The following is a 17,482-nucleotide window of genomic DNA, read 5'->3' as shown; positions in this document are numbered from 1 at the left end:
TCCATGAAATCCTATTTCACAATTAATTTTAAAAAGTCTACAGCTAACCATTTAGAGGTTGTATTATTGGCCGCTTGTATTGAGACTGAGACTTGGTATTTCTAGCAGGTTACTTCTGATACCTCTTCTTGGTAAAAGTCACAAAATGTTGAAAGAGCTAATTTCAACTGTTCACTGTTCCTGAAAAGCAAAGTGTGTGTCTGTACAACCTAGAACAATGAAACCACATCATGAATCGTGAATCATCAAGTGCCCCTCTTTTGGTCGCTGATTGATCAACGGTTATGCCTTTACTTTGAAATTCAATCTGAGCAAAATCAGCAACTCTGATATCTAAATTTTCTGGTTGATGACATAATTCCTCAATTGCAGCAACAACACTATCAACATGATCTTCTAGCACTTTAACTGCAGCATAGTGAGCACTCCAAAGCGTTGTGGAAAGTCGTTTGACAGATGCTTTGCTGTATCTAATAAGCAATTCCCAGCAGCTAGTGGAAACAGGAAAAAATTAAAATTGCCTCTACTGTTCCAAAAAATGTTACACAAGATGTATTTTATGCAAGAGTGTTGGCTACATAAATTAATTTAATGATCAAAACATCCAACGAAAATAGCCTTTTTGTGTTTTGCTTTAATAATAGCTTGTATTCCTCCATGTATGCCGCTCATAACAGCTGCTTTATCGTATTCCTGTGAATGGACTTTTACATTTAAACCATCAATTTCAAGCTTATTGAGAATTTCGTAACTTAGATCAACCTATTTTTTCCTTTTAATGGAAAAAATCCAAGAAATGCCTCTTTGACCTCGGCTTTTCTTGATTTCGTGTGTTCACAAAATAATATCGAATTGTATTTTGATTGTAAAGTGAGTCAAGTTACAAATTAACGATTCGTTCTGTTGTGATCGGGTCTCTCGGGTGTCACCCCCGAACGGGTGACACCCGGGGCGGACCGCCCCCTCCCCCCCACCCTAGCTACGCCACTGAATGCACAACAAAGACTGGTGTAATTAAAAAAACTGAAAAATAATTTGGAGACATCGAGAGAAGTACTTACTGAAAACGGAATGAAGATAAATATCAACAAAACAAAAGTTATGCGAATAGGAGAAACAAGAGAAGAACTTAAAATAGAAATTGAAGGAACAAAAATAGAAGAAGCAGAAATCAATAGCAGAGTAAAGAAAGTGTTACCACTGTATGATAAAATGAGCTAAAAATTTACATGTAGAAGAGAAATATCACGGAATACAAAAATGAAAGTTTTCAAATCATATTAATATACATGTATATACAGCAAAAGATCAAGATAGAGGCTATAAAGATGAAGTTTTGAAGAAGAATTAAGGGTGTTACCACAATGGATAAAACAAGGAATACAGGGGTATAAGGAACAAACTGAAAATACAATCTACATTGGAGTTTATAGAACAGAGATAGCTGAGTTGTTGTGATCACTCGCACCGGATTCAAGATACCATACCAGTGAAAAGAGTGTGGGAAGCAAAAATATTGAAAAACAAAAAAAGATTAAGACCAAGAGAAACATGATGCAGACGACGCAAAGATGTTGATACGAAACCGCGAAAAATGGAAGATGTTTCCCTAGCAGTGAAAACTTTGAAAAGCAAATTTTCCTTCCTTGTCATTTACATATCCTAAGTTTATAACGTTATTGTTTACATTTCCAGTGAATTGGAATACAATATTAAAAAAAATTAAAAGATCAGATCCAATCCAAGAGCATACTAATAGATCATCATCAAATGCACCAGAGTGCATCGTGAATATAAGGACGATTGTTCTGAAGCACTCACCTTAAGTAACGAAACCATCAATTTCCCATCGGCCGTTTTGACAGTAGGCTGATTCCCTATAACGGTTCGTTCCTCTTCCTCCGCCGACTCAAATCCGGAGTCTTTCTTTGGATTCTTCGGGTAACTCTCGACCATATTCATACTACAATAATTGTGGTCCAAGTGCACATCTCCCACCAGCTTAATCATCTTGTTTCTCGACAATTGAGCACAGGCTTCTTGCATCCGAGGACAGCCGCGCTTCTTAGTCGGTATGGGGGGTATCACAGATATGGGTTTCCTCTTTCCTGATTCTTTAATACGCTCTATCAGTTCTTGAGGTAGATAGTCCAGGATTTGCTTGTTCGGTGTATTAGAGGTAGTAGATTCAGAGCACACGGAAGGCTTTTGTCGGCTATCAGAGACCTTTTGAGGTAAAAAAAAAAGTTAAAAAAAGTAAGTTCTTAATCTAATAGCACACAAAATGATATTTAAAAGACCATTTTATATTCTACCAGATTAAAAACAATGGAAAACCCCTGATTATACCATCCGAGGATTCTAAAAATGCAAGCCATACGGATTCTGAGACCATAGGAAGATGAGGGAATTTTACAATTTATAAATCACATCCCATCTGCTCAGGCGGTAAATTTCCAGCGAGAATGGTTTCCTTTGTACTCCAAATAGAGTAAACATTTTCTAGATTGAACTAGAATATGATACGACTGCCGTTTCGGGTTGCAATGAAATTGAAAATGTTTATTCATTTTTAAACGCTTTTCTTTACTTCAATAGTTTGAATCAAATCTTTAGACGTTAATTTGACTTCCTTTTCTCCAATGCAAATGAATGAAAATTTGCAGACATAATATGTATTCGCGGGAACAATACACGAATAGTCAATAAATTTTTTTTTTCTACGACCATTTAATAATATGCTCATTATTCGCTATTTTTTCATAGATAATAGCACCTATTACTGTACCCGTGAGTAATAATTCATTACTCACGGGTCATTACTCACGAGCTGAAGTTCGATTCAAGCGACGCATGCCACTTTTAATATTAATCGTATATAAACTGCAAATAAAATTACTTAGTTGTTTATTTAATACAATAATTATTGTAAATTATATCAATAATTCACTTCGAAAAATGTTTAAAGGAATTTTAACTGTAACAATTTTACGTTTATTTTTTACGTTTATATCTTGTTTACTAAAAATTTTGACGTTTATCATTTATTTTAGTGACAGTGACATTCGTTCATTTTGTTTATGTTAATTGGAATTTACAACTAATATTGTATTTATTTTTCAAGTTATATTGTGTTAAATATGTTATAATTATAACATATTATGTATAGTTATATTATTATATTATATATAGTTAAATGTAAATATACATTATAACTATTGAAATACATCCACCGACAACAGCCATTTCCTATTTATTAGATTAATTGACAGTAGGTACAAATTTAAGCTTATAATTTTTGGGAAACGAATAGAACTTATATTGACTATTTCTAGTTGTATTTTTACAATAAATAATAATTTCGTAATAGTAGGCAACCAATTATTCAGCTACGTACTAGGGTTAAATGGCATTTAGATATTCTTGTAAATTATTATAATTTAAATCTCGAGTAGTTGATAATTCTATTTTTTACTAATTAAAATTAAAAAAAAAGGTCATAGAAAAAGTATAGTATTCTACTCGCATGTAATGGCTATTACTCACTCTGATGAATTACGACACTCGCCTACGGCTCGTGTCGCAAACTTCATCGTCGTGAGTCATAGCCATCATTACATGATCGTTGAATAATATACTATTATGTTTATTAATAATTGTTTCAATAAAAAAAAACGATTGTAATGGAAAATGCTTAATTTCTCTTGTTTTTTACAATGTAGAAACTTGAACCTTTTACGGATTGTGGCTAATGATATGAACTATGTACACATAATTTCACTTTTTACGTTAATTGTTTACGTTATGCTTCATAAATAAAAAATAAAGTTTCAAATTTCGAACGCTCATATATTTGTTTATATAAAAATCGGCGCTTATTCGTATCAAATTTCAATATGATACGAAACAAAACTTCAACCAAAACTCGAATTCAAAAAAATTGGTGTTTTTATCGTAGTCTTAGAAAAACCACCGGTAGAGACGTTTTGTGCTACAATTAACATTAGAATTCGTTTTGTCGTATTAATTAATTAAACGTGTTTCTTTAGTTCAATCGTTTGGGTCAAATCTTTGGACGTTAATTTGACTGCATTTTCTTCAATACAAATGACTAAAAATTTACAGACATATGCATTCGCGGGAACAATAGACGAATAGTCAATAAAATTTTTTTTATTTATTAATTGTTTAAATAAAAAAACGATTTTAACGGAAAATGCTTAAATTCTCTTGTTTTTTACAATGAAGAAACTTGAAACTTTTACTGATTGTAGCTAATTATATGAACTATACATAATTTCACTTTTTACGTTAACTGTTTACGTTATGCTTCATAAATAACAATAAAGTTTCATATTTTTTGCTGATTCCGACTACTTTTCATTTTTGTACATCATAAATATATTTTATACATATTTTAATAAACATGACGATATATTTTAATGTTTGAAAAGTGTAAGACTAAAAAGTAAAAAATAAAAAAATATGAAAAAAATATTTTTAAGAAACGCTTTTCGTTAGTTACGAGTGACTAAAATTAAACATATAAAAAATCAACGAAAAAGCAAAAAATAAAAAAAAAATTGAAAAAATCTAATACATTCGTTTAAAGAAAAGCGTGGTGCGAAAACCGTTTATTCGATGAAGACGCGCCACGCTTTTCTTTGACAAATGTGTTAGATTTTTCAATTCTTTTTATTTTTTGCTTTTTAGTTGATTTTTTATGTTTAATTTTAGTCACTCGTAAATAAAGAAAAGCATTTCTTAAAAATATTTTTTTCATATTTTTTTATTAATTTATATATTTACTCTATTTGCCATACGAAGGGAACCATTCTCGTTGAAAATTTACCGCTTGAGCAGATGGGATGTGAATAATTATAAATTGTAAAATTCCCTCATCTTCCTATAGTCTCAGAATCCGTATGGCTTGCATTTTTAGAAGCCTCGGATGGTATAATCAGAGAAAGTTTTCCTTTATTTTTAATCTGGTAGGATATAAAATGGTATTTTAAATATCATTTTGTGTGCTATTAAATTAAACACTTAAACTTTTTTCTAGCAGATGTCGCTAGGGCATCCCTGCCATTTCGTTCGTTGCAATCCGTGACTGCACGCGGAGTATTATCCTGGTTCCGTCAGAGAGAAGAGTATATGTATCTCCTGATGAGGGGCCAAGAAGCCCCTAAACCGTAGCGATGCTTGCTGTACTCTCTGATTGAACTAATAGAATATAATAGCAATGCAGTTTCGGGTTGCAACGAAATTGAAAATGTTTATAAATTTTTACCTTTTGAGGTGTTTCGAGAGGTTTCTTGGAAGGTTGCAGCGGCTTTTCGGGTGCTTTAGGTAGTTTCTGTATGTATTCGTCGGGTTTGAGAGAAGGGGGATCCACGGATTGGGGTTTTGAGGTGCTCGTTGTGACATTTTTAGTATTTACAGGCTTCGGCGTCGACTTATTCGGGATCGGGGATGGGAGTTCTTTCTTTACGATCACGGGCGGGACAGGTTCCTTCTTTGCAACTACAACTACAGGTGAGACAAGTTCCTTTTTTATTACTAGAGGCGATTGTGGTTCCTTCTTTATCGCTATAGGCGAGACAGGTTCTTTCTTTACAATCAGAGGCAACTGTGGTTCTTTCTTCGAAACCGCTGGTGCTACAAGAGGAAAAGTGTGTTAATTTTGTTTACAAACTAAAAACAAAAGGAGAAAACAACGGACCACATAACAGCGATTTGCAGATGCATTAACAATCAGTTTAATCGGTATGACATCAATGCCATTATGTTGCTTATATTGTAACAACACCTTGGTTGCACCAACAGACCTTAAACTTAAGAAGTGCGGTAAGCTTAGCTTACGAAACATACGCGTTGCACCATTAAGCCGTAGATCAATTCTCAGCTTCCACAATGGATTGCCAAGTGGACTGCATCTTAAACTTCGTCTCAGTTAAGACGTGCTTAGATAAAAATCGAAAATATGGATCTATGAGCTGACTTTAGCTAAGCTGGAGCTTAAGATTTTTTGGTGGAACCAGGCATAAAAGATGTAATACATCTCTTGTAAAATAAAGAGACCCGCTGAATATTATAAAAACAAATTAAAACGTCTATTAAAACAATAAGATAGAAGTCAGAATAGATGGATAACTTACGGAACCTAGAGATACAGGTAATGAAATAAGACAGTAGGATTCACTAAGCCGTATGCTATTTAATCTAATCATAGATGAAGTCAAAAAGGGCGTCAATAAAGGAAGATACAGAATGGGGAATAATGAAATTCAAATTCTCTCGTCGTTACGCAGACGATACAATATTGATAACTCATAATAAAGAGAGCCTTCAAAGAATTGAAAATATGGTGCAACGTAAGCGAGACTTTGAGCGGCCCTCTCTATTGGGACCGTGCAAGTTCGGCAAAGCGACCTCTATTTCTACGCTCTGTACTTTTATTCGCACTTTTAATTATATTGGCCAATTATATTAGTCCTGGTTGCTGGATAATTGTCAAGACCATAGTCCAAAAAAATAATAAGAAGAAAAAATAAGATGCAGGTTATGTTTAGCAAACGTAAACAATTGTATGTAGTAAATAAAATCAGTTATTAAAATGCAGGACTGCAAGCAAAATACAATTAATTAAATTTACCTTTATATAATAATTGCATATCATATCAATATTGTGGAGCAATATATATTTTTTCTGCGTCAATGACAGAAGGTATGAAATATACGTCAATTTGACAATTTCAATTGACAATATGAATTATTTAAGATAGTTGCAATATTTCTCCGCGACTCGCGCACGGTCGTTTCTCGTTTCCCTTTCCAAGTACTTGCACACCACGAATAAGCTGAACTGGGATAATTGGCCTGGCCTGTTTGATTGGGAGGATAATTCAAATATTATTATTTGAGTTATTTTCAAGCAATTTCTGCAAAAAAAATTGAGTCACCTCTCATCGTCCAAATGTACTAACATTTTATATTATGTCCCGTAGTGAAGCTTTGCCACAGTGCGTTACGACACAGTCGACGTAGCCAACCGTTAGTGTAATACGAGGTCTATTTGTCTCGTAACGCAGCCAAACTGTTAAAAAGGAACTATAACAAACCTGGGAAATTACCATCCCAATAAGTTTCTTATCGTATAAGTACTACAACTTTTCACGAGGATTATTAAGTCCATAAAAATTCCAAGGTAGATCTTCACCAAAGTATACATATAGACAGATAGAGGCACAAGTTAGCGTTGAAATTTGGAAGCGAAAGATGTAGTATGTACTCGGCTAAAATGTACTAACTCGATATGTTATTGACTTACTAATCGTGGTATTTTCTTTCTATATAGTACAAATTTTATATTTTAGTATTAATTATTGTATGTATTATTAATATTATTTATTATTTAAACATATTAAAGTCAGAATTTGGTATTAGTTTTTTGAAAGTAAATTAAATGTAAGACCAAATACTTACGATGTCGGGATAGTATCACGAGGTTTTTTCCTGGTTTTCCCTCGTGATTTACTATGGAATCTCTAACGCGAGAATTTTACTGTCATCGTTGCATTTGTTTGTCTTTTTAAAGACAGATCACATGCTATGATTTTTTTGTGACGGATATTCTTGAGTTGGGATTGATTTCATGTAATCGAATGAACTATCTTTTAGTAAAGTCGTCCCAGGAACGCAACTCATAAATATTGGCGATATCATTTTATAGTATTCTACTTTAAAATGTATAATATACGTCTGAATTGCTAATATAAATGAGTCAGATTAAATAAATTATTAGAAGAATTTTTTTACTTAGCAACAACATTTTTGTTTATTTTAGCAGTATTTTGTATTTTGACAACGAAACCCGATTTGGGCTTCGAAACGTTAATAAAATTATTTTTTCAATTTAATTGTGGCTTATTTCCCACTAAATAGTTAATAAATAGCTTCAGAACAACATTTTTATCACTACTTTTTCTTATATAATAATAGACAATTTCAACTACCTATTCTCAAATTTTCATCCTTCCTTTATTTTTTTGGAGATTTTCGTAAAATTTTGCGTTCCCTGATCGGGCTATATTGAATAAATAAATGTGTCAGGTTCAACTACCATTATTATCAGATTGTAAAATCAGGAAATATTTTTAACATGATTGATTACTGTTATCTAATCAAAAATATTAGGTCTAGTTAGCTACCGCACGTTTGCCCATTCTGAAATCTTTTTTATATCGATTATATAAAAGTATAAATATATTACGAAACATGGATGAGTGTACCGAAATGACCCGAAAGTAGAATAGATACCATACGAAAATTAATATTTTCTGAACGTACTTTCAATTAAAATTGTGGTTTATTTGCATTAAATAGAGTACACACTAAAATGAAAGTCACTGTTTTTTTATATGGAGTTTGAAGTCTTGGACAATTACGGACAAAACTGAAAAAAACTGCCAGTTTTGTCATGTGGTGTTATCAAAAAATGTGAAAAATATCATGCAACGTAACAAACACGGAAACGTTAAGAAAGATGAAAAAGAAAGAGAAATACTCAACACTATGAAGACAAGACGAATGAGCTACATATTTTGGTCACATATTAAGAAATGAAAAATATGAGTTGATGCGATTGGTTATATAAGGAAAAGTGGAAGGAAAAGTGGAAGAAAAAAGGGGACCAAGAGTGGAAAAACAACAAGATAACTCTTTAGAACCGCTGCAGTCAGAGTAAAATGGCCCGTGATGATCGCCAATGTCCTTAATACTCCAGGGTAATAAGCTAGAAATAGACCATGTTCGGGACACTCAAAGATCCAGGTAGCTGACTACTTTTTTAGTTATTGTAGACCTATAGGAAGAAAACCTACCTGTTTCCTGCCTAGATTTCGCGTCCGTTTTTTAATTATTAACAATTTAGTGCAAAAAACGCGACTTTATCAATTTTTTGCACCCCATTCAAAAGCTAAACAGTTGACAAAATTACAAAATTTAATTTTTTAGAACATTGAAAAACCTTCAAAATGCCGATATTTGAAAGTTAAAAAGTTAATTTGTTGCTACGCAAACTGCAAAATAAGTGAAAATCGTTATTTGTTATTAATAACTTTTACTAAAACTACTTTAGAACTTTAGTGTTTCACCCAAAGTCGTGTATTGGGGTACTTAACAAACCCTCAAAATTTGAGACCGATCCATTAATTAGTTTAAAAGTTATTCTATTTGTTTATTCCAGAGACCTTTAATTTGCAATAACATAAGACAGAAAATAATGAAGATACGGCAATTCTGCGTATGTCAAATGAAAGTAGAAAGGTGATACAGCCGACTCGCGTTAATTCAAACCTGCGATAATTCGAACCTCTCTATAATTCAAAGTTATCACGAGTTCCCTACAAAATCTCTTTATATTTCAAACTAAATCAATACATTTTTATGCACTTGGTAATTCGAACGAAAAAAATCATTGCTATTTAACAAAACGACGCGTTAATTCGAACTCATCGGCGTCCAGCACTCGACAATTCAAAGTTGCAGAGAGAAAGATGCGGAAAGATCATAGTAAGTACAGTTTTCTGTACTTTTTCTTCTGTACTTTCTTTGTCTGTACCTGCTTCAAAAAATCAGGTTTCTTAAAAGAAGATCAGGAAAAGCTTCCAATACTTATGGATGATAAAGAACCAGCAATAGAACCATTAGTTGACATCAGCGGTGTGAGTTTTTCTGACTTTGTTCAAGTAGATGAAGATGTTGCTGTCTCAGGTTCACTAACTGATGGCGAAATTTTATCTGCGACAGATACGAATGAAAAAAAGTAACGATGAAGATTAGTACGATACATAAGAACCTTTGGCAGAGGTGTCAGTTAAGGAAGCAAGATCCTCATTCGATACCTTACAAACCTTCTGTCTACAAAACGAAAGTGATGAAAAAGCATATCAGGCACTTTTTTCTCTTAAAAAAAATTATTGAGCACTCGGAGCAGCAGCAATGTGCTTTGAAGCAAACCAGTATAATACAGTTCTTTCGAAAGATTGATTAATTATGAATACATACATGTATGTACACGAATGTACCTCTAAACTTTTGTCATCGTTATAGAATAGCAGTTAATAAAAACTAATAATTAATCAACACTTAATAATTCGAAGATTTATTTATTTTCTCTCACAAATTTCGAACCATGTGATATTTCAAACACTCAATAATTCGTAATGTTTTAAGAGTCCCTTGAGTTTCGAATTAACGAGAGTCGACTGTACTATCAAAATGTACTAAAAAAGATAAAAAATACTAATGCCAAATTTTTGAAATTTTGTAGTTTATAAACATTTAGAACAACTTTAAAAATATTGTCCGTAGAAAAAATCATTATACATATTCGAAAAGTTGGTACTTTACACGAATTTTTAAAAATGTTGTTCAGTTGGTGACTAGTCGTGGTAAGTGAAGGGGGAGCTGGGAGCCGACAAATGCACGAGTTCAAAAACTAAAAAAGGCAACTTAAAACTACTATCATTTTCTATATCTCGGAATCTACTGAATATATTTTGATCTTTCTTTTTTAATTTGTATGTAATTTTTCTGTACATTACAAATATGTAATTTGTCTATTTGCAATTTGATATTTATTAATTAATAAAAAGTTTAATGTGTTTAAACAATTTTTGAAAAAATAATTTTTTCCCAAGAATCCATGTTTTTATTCAGACTATTATTATGAATCATACAAAAAGTTGAGGTATACTTTAATAAATAAATTATCTTCAATAAATAATTATCTAATAAAAATAATTCATTTATTAAAGTGAACTTTAACTTTTTGTATGATCACTAATGATACTATGATTAAAAAAATAGATTTTTATAAAAAAATATTTTTGTTTAAACAATTGTTTAAAGAAATTAGACTGATTATTAATTAATAAATTGATAAACAAATTGCATATTTGTAATGTACGTAGAAATTACATACAAATTAAAAAAAAAAGAAAGATGAAAATCCATTGAGTTGATCCGGAGATACAGAAAATTGTATTAGTTTGAAATTGCTTGTTCGGTATTTTAACTCGGTGGATTCGTAGGTTCCCTCTAGTAACTGTTTGAACTACAATTTTGAAAAATCGTAGAGGGTGTTGTGACGATACAATGTTTATGCAAATTTTTTAACAAAAAATACAAATCCCATTATTTAAAATGGCATCAATGAAATTCCTTAATTATTATAAAAAAATTAGCTGTGAATTAAAAAAAACACATGGCTAACTTTGTTCCTAATGAACCCAAGCTAATTTTTTTTTATTTGAAAATTCGTGTTAAAATACTATCTTTTCGAATATATAAAAAGATTGTTCCTACGGACAGTAGTATAAACTACAAAATTTCAAAAATTTTGCATTAGAATTTTTGATTATATTGATTAATTTTTTTATCTTTTTTTAATACATTTTCATACTATCACTCTTCTACATACTTTCATTGGGCATACTCAGAATTGCCCTATCTTCATTATTTTCTGTCTTATGTTATTACAAAATAAAGGTCTCTGGGATAAACAAATAGAATAACTGTTAAACTAATTAATGGATCGGCCTCAAATTTTAAAGGTTTGTCAAGTACCCCAATACCCAACTTTGGGTGAAACACCAAAGTTCTAAGATAGTTTTAGTAATAGTTATTAACAAATAACGATTTTCACTTATTTTGCAGTTTGCGTAGCAACAAATTAACTTTCAAAAATCGGCATTTTGAAGGTTTTTCAATGTTCTAAAAAATTTTGTAATTTTGTGTCAACTATTTAGCTTTTAATTAAGGTGCAAAAAATCGAAAAATCGCAATTTTTGTACTAAATTGTTAATAAGTGCTATTACCCTGGACTATAAGGATGAGGCACACGAGGAAGAGAAGAAAGAAGATAAAAGCGACAGTATATCCTTAGTTCTTTGTGCCAAATACAGAAATATGTACCTTAAAAAACTATCTTTTTTTTTTTAGAAATTATAGGAAAGATGAGTCACCGTCAACACTAAGAAACTTATGAATGAATCATCGATCGGTGAAAATATGTTGATATAGTGATATCTATATCAATTTTGTACTCGGTTTAGACGAATAACAATCACGTAAATGGGAAAAATTAAATGTTTATTAACGGTTTAAATACCAAATTCATAAGGTTTAAATGTGTCGTATTTTAACAAATCCGTATTTCAAGGATAATTAATGTCTATGAGATATTACAATGTAAATATCAAAGCAAAATAAAATATATTCAAAACACAAATTTAAATAGACACATTATAGAAACGTCTGTTTTAACGACGCAATAAAAAAATTCACATGTGTCTATAATAGACCTGGATCCCGCGTACCAAAAAAGGTTGATTAATAGCAAGCTGAAAATTTGTTAATAGCTTAACGGTATCTAATCGGACAATCTTTGATGTACGGGAAAACTGGAACAGGGGAAGTTTTAATTGTGGAACAGGTTTCGAACGTCACACTACGACAACGTCCCATGTATTTTGTCGGACAGAACTTCCAATTGCTTTGTTACCCTTTCATTAAACTCTTATGCAAAAATCAGACTGCTACTATTTATCACCAACATAATTCCTGTTGGAACTATCACCAACCATTTTTTCATAATATTATATAAAGTTTGCTATTGAATAAACTTAAAAACAACCTTCTAGTTTTCACAATCATAATCTTGTCAGGATGAGACGTTACACAATAATTAAAATCACGTTCCACAATTAAAACTTCCCCTGTTCCAGTGTTCCCATACATCAAAGTTTGTCCGACTAGACACCGTTAAGCTATTAACAAACTTTCAGCTTGCCATTAATAAACTTTTTTTTGGTACGGGGCATCCAGGCCTATAAGACAAAGTTTGCCAACGTGAGATATTTAAAAGAACATTAACCCTGAGAGAAATAATATAGAAAAACATCTACATACGCTACAAAAAAATGTACTTCGTATTTAATGGGGAAGGCGGAAAATTTCGGCCGCAACACTTTTTAAATGCATTGATTTTTTTCGAATCCTGAGAAAACTAATAAATATTTTTGAAAAATTTAAAAGCAGAATGAAAGATTAAGTTACTACCGAGGGCTGAATGCTCCTGAAAACTTATATAATGTTTATATTAATAAATTACAGGGGTGAAAACAAAAGAGAACATTTAGTGCGATTTTTATTTCAAATATCTCATTCAAAAGAAACTTTTTGTTTATTCTAAGGGACTTTCGGCCCTCAGTAATAATGTAATCTTTCATTCTGCGTTTAAATTTTTCAAAAATATTTATTAGTTTTCTCAGGATTCGAAATAAAATGAATGCATTTAAAAATCATTGGAGCCAAAATTTAGCAACTACGCCCTTAAATAATGATAAAGAAATAGAAATAAATCTGATCATCGTCCTTCGAGTGACCTTGATCTATAGGAAATGTTCCATAAGAGCCAACAAACCAGAAAAGTAGACCTTGCAAATTAATAAACGAATATCGAATAGTTGAACGTGAATAACGTTGAATTTCATAAAAATAAAAGAGAAAAACACATAAAATAACTGTTTAAAATATCGATTTAAATACAGTTACAGAACAACAATTTCTATAAAGGGTCGTTTAAACACAGCGATAAATCAAACAACTTATCAAGGTCAATCGAGTTGTTGCAACTTATCATTGTGTGTAAACGGTGCATCGCACAACTTATCAAAGTTGGAGTTGGGTTGAAGGTGGTATCGCATTGAATCGCAGCGTCTAAACAGCGTTTCAACTTGTCATCACAACTAGTTGCTATGACTTATCGTTGTGTTTAAACGACGCTTAATGATAAGTTGCAACAACTCGATTGACCTTGATAAGTTGTTTGATTTATCGCTGTGTTTAAACGATCCTTAATAGTTGAAAATACAAAGGATTCAACTGAAGCCAACTGTTGTAAATCTACATAAATTACGAATTTACCTAGCCTAGAAGTCAGAACAATTAGAACAAAGCCTCTTCACCAACAAGGATCAGAGCAGGTAAACAACTATGGAGATCAAAGAACAGCCTCTCATTTTACCTGACATAAAACCTCGGCTTAAGTGACCATAAAGTTTGATTCAATCACTACAATTGATTGTAAAATTGTCTTATAGTTTAAAAATAAAAATACTCCTCTTCAAAAAGGGAGAAAAATCCGACCCGGGGAATTAATTTATTAAACGTAACACTAAAATTACGGACCAATGTGATAACAAACAAACTGAATACAATTATGCACAATATTATCATTAGCAAAAGAACAACATGGTTTTAGGTCGGAAGATCTTGCACCGACGGTATATTTATAATGAGGCAGGTTCAAGAGAAATCATTAGAAGACAACAAATCGGCATACTTATGTTTCGTGAACCTTAAGAAGGCATTTGACAGGGTCAAATTAAAGGATGTTATCCATTTATTGTACGCAAGAGAGGTGCTTCTACTAGGAATAATTAAAACGATCAAAAATATCTACCAGAACAACACAATAAAGGTAAAAGTAGATGAAGAGCTATTATCTGACCCAATTGAAGCTAGCAATGGGATAAGACAGGGACACTCCTAGTATTGGAAAATTCTCGAGAATGAAAAATCGGAGAATATTCTCGATATGGAGAATTTTCTGAGAATGAACCCCATGACGCACTTAAGAAGATGAAAAATAGGGTTTTAAAAATCATGACCTTATAAACAAAATTATGAGACGAAACAACAGTGTTCTTTGTATATAAAAAATATAAAAACCACAGAAAACACAAAATTTCTTTGATAAAAAAATGAAATTTTCTTCTTGACAGCAAATAATCGGTGTGGTATGATAAAAGATGAGACCTCAGATTCCGAATCTATTTCTATCATTAGCTCATCCTAGTTATCTACAATCTGCATTTCAATGTACTGATGAGTTGTGGGATTTTGTTTTTCACGAGTGGCCAGCTCAGTCATGGATTGGTCTATGTCTAACAATTTTAAATTGTGAGCAATAAAAGTTACCTTACGAGCCCGTTCAGCAGTGAGCCGGTTTCATTTAGAGGAGTGGATAAAAACCCATAAGTACTGAAACTTCTTTCAGTCGCTGCACTGGATGAAGGCATGCTTAATATATCAACTACTGTTTTAGTTAATTTTGTTCCGAAACATGTACCTTTTCATCATATGATTAAGTCCAGTTTTTCAATTGATTTTACAAAGTATGGGTTTCCAAAATATCCCTCCTTAGACCAATAAAGTGCAAAATCTGCCATTATTTCAGCCGACTCATCACCATATTTTAAAGTTGCTAAATTATCTACAAACTCAGTTTCCTCAACTTGTTCTTCTCTACTTAAATGAACACCATTTGCATATTTGCACGTTAATATTGCACCAAAACAATAAATATTGACACTGTAAACACCCTTGCTAGTGGTTCATGGGATTGGCAAAAACAATATATAGTTTGTTCGCTAAACTCAGACACAATTGGCTAGTGATTTCAGTTGATAATATTTTTGCTTTTGGCCAATTTTGCAAAATTACTAACTATTTAGTAATCATTAACTATTTAGTAATTATTTTTTTTTGCCAATTTAACCAAATTGGCAAAATTACTTACTAAAATCAAAATCACTAGCCAGTTTTGTCTCGAGTTGGCGAACCGACTATACCTACATATTTTTTAAATTATAATAATTTGACCCGTATCTAGTTTTTATTTTTGTTTCGGTGTTTGAAAATATAGAAAATTTTTGCCGAGAATATTCTCGAGAGAATTTTCTGGCCGAGAATATTCTCTTGAGAATATTCTCTTCTAACATCACTAGACACTCCCTGAGACCTGATTAGAGATGCATCAAGTCAAACTAGTTTGATTTTATTCAACAAACTTGACTTGAAAACCAAACTTTTTTTGTAAAAAAGTTTGACTTGACTTGATTTCAATACCTTTAGGTTTGACTTGAAATCAAACTTCTTCAAACAGTTTGAAGTTTGAATATCATATTGCGCAACGTGTTTATTTCCAATTCTAATTGAGAGCGTACCGACTTTTGTTTTGACTTATTTGGATATGTCTGAATCTGCTACTCCGCAAATTAGTTTGTAGTTCATATTATTAAGAAGTATATGCTTGACTTGGTTATTACGTTCGTTTTGAAGTGGGTGCTTTGTGAAATAATATCTGAACCTGAATATTTTTCGGCTCAGAATAAGTACCAGATCAAATTGAGTCTGATTTTGAAGGTATTCCCAGTGCAAAAATTAAGAGAAAAAAATATGCATATTTGTATTATGTAAAAATAAAGAACAGCGTTATAAAATGAAAAATAGTGAACTAATTCTTTAAGACATTGCAAAATCGCAAAAAATTAATTAAAGCTACTCTATCAAAAATATAATATTTTGTTGTTCTTTCATAAATTTTTGTTAAAGGGGCCGTTCAAGTATTACGAAACGCAATTTTTTAAGCTCTTACAACCTTTTAATCCCATCTGTATCCTTTCATCTTTTGTTGTGAAGAAAGGTCCAGCTATTTATTGCAAACACGTGTTACTGTGCTTGATCTGGTTAATACAAATTTTAAGATTTTTTCACTTGAATACTATTGTCCTATTGTAACATGAGCGGAGCGTGAGGGGGCAATATAATACAATCCAGGGGTTCTATGTAAAATATAAACGAAAGTTGAAAAGTTGGGAGATTGTTGTTCCGTAGTTTTTTATTTAAGTTAAAAAACAATGTTACGTAACGCGCTGTACGAACAGCGTATATCTAGGTACTAAATAAATTATTTTTCAAACTCTTTCAAACTAGGTATGTAGTTTGACAAACAGTTTTAATTTTCAAACCTGTACGATTGACCAGTTTGACTTGACTTGAAATATTTGTCAGAAGGATTGACTTGAGTTTGACTTGAAATTAAATCAAACTCAAGTCAAGTTCAAACATTCAAGTCAAACTTGTGCAACTCTAGACCTGATAATGGATGAAATAATAAAAAAAGTAAGAAAAAAAAAGTAAGAACCAAATGAGAGAAAAACAACTAAAAACATTCTGCCATGCAGACGATGCAATACTAATCTCTCAAAGTGAAGATGATTTTCTTTTATGCTGCACCAATTTAATACAACCGCTAGAAAATTTAACGTGTTAATTTCCCCAAAAAAAGACTAAATTCATGGTTATAACAGCAAATCTAATAAGGTGTAGATTGGAGCTGGAGGGTCAGATAATAAAACAAGTCATGGAGTTTAAATATTTAGGCATCACACTATCTAGCTATGGAAAGCTCAAAACAGAAGTGGAAGATCAACTGAATACAGCAAACAGAGCCGCAGGTTGCCTGAATGAAGCAACATGGAGAAATAAAAATATCGGAAAATAGGTGAAAGGCAGAATTTACAAAACAGTCATCAGACCACTAATGAAATACGCGGCAGAAACATGACCT

At 31.9% G+C, this 17,482-nt stretch overlaps 1 protein-coding gene across 2 annotated transcripts in view; it reads right to left on the bottom strand.

Moving 5' to 3' along the window:
- LOC114325063 (uncharacterized) overlaps positions 1–17,482 on the bottom strand; it is a 45,982-nt gene that overhangs the window by 20,663 nt on the left and 7,837 nt on the right. For both annotated transcript variants that reach the window (XM_050648938.1, XM_050648937.1), the window contains exons 5-6: positions 5,299–5,658; positions 1,822–2,234 (exon numbers count right to left, since the gene is read on the bottom strand). In XM_050648938.1, coding sequence (XP_050504895.1) covers positions 1,822–2,234; positions 5,299–5,658 — 773 coding nt within the window. The remainder of the gene's footprint in view (positions 1–1,821; positions 2,235–5,298; positions 5,659–17,482) is intronic.

Source organism: Diabrotica virgifera, chromosome 4 (assembly GCF_917563875.1).
Source record: "Diabrotica virgifera virgifera chromosome 4, PGI_DIABVI_V3a".
Lineage (NCBI taxonomy): Eukaryota > Metazoa > Arthropoda > Insecta > Coleoptera > Chrysomelidae > Diabrotica > Diabrotica virgifera.
Note: the sequence above shows the minus strand (reverse complement) of the source record. Positions and strands in the feature narration are given on the sequence as shown.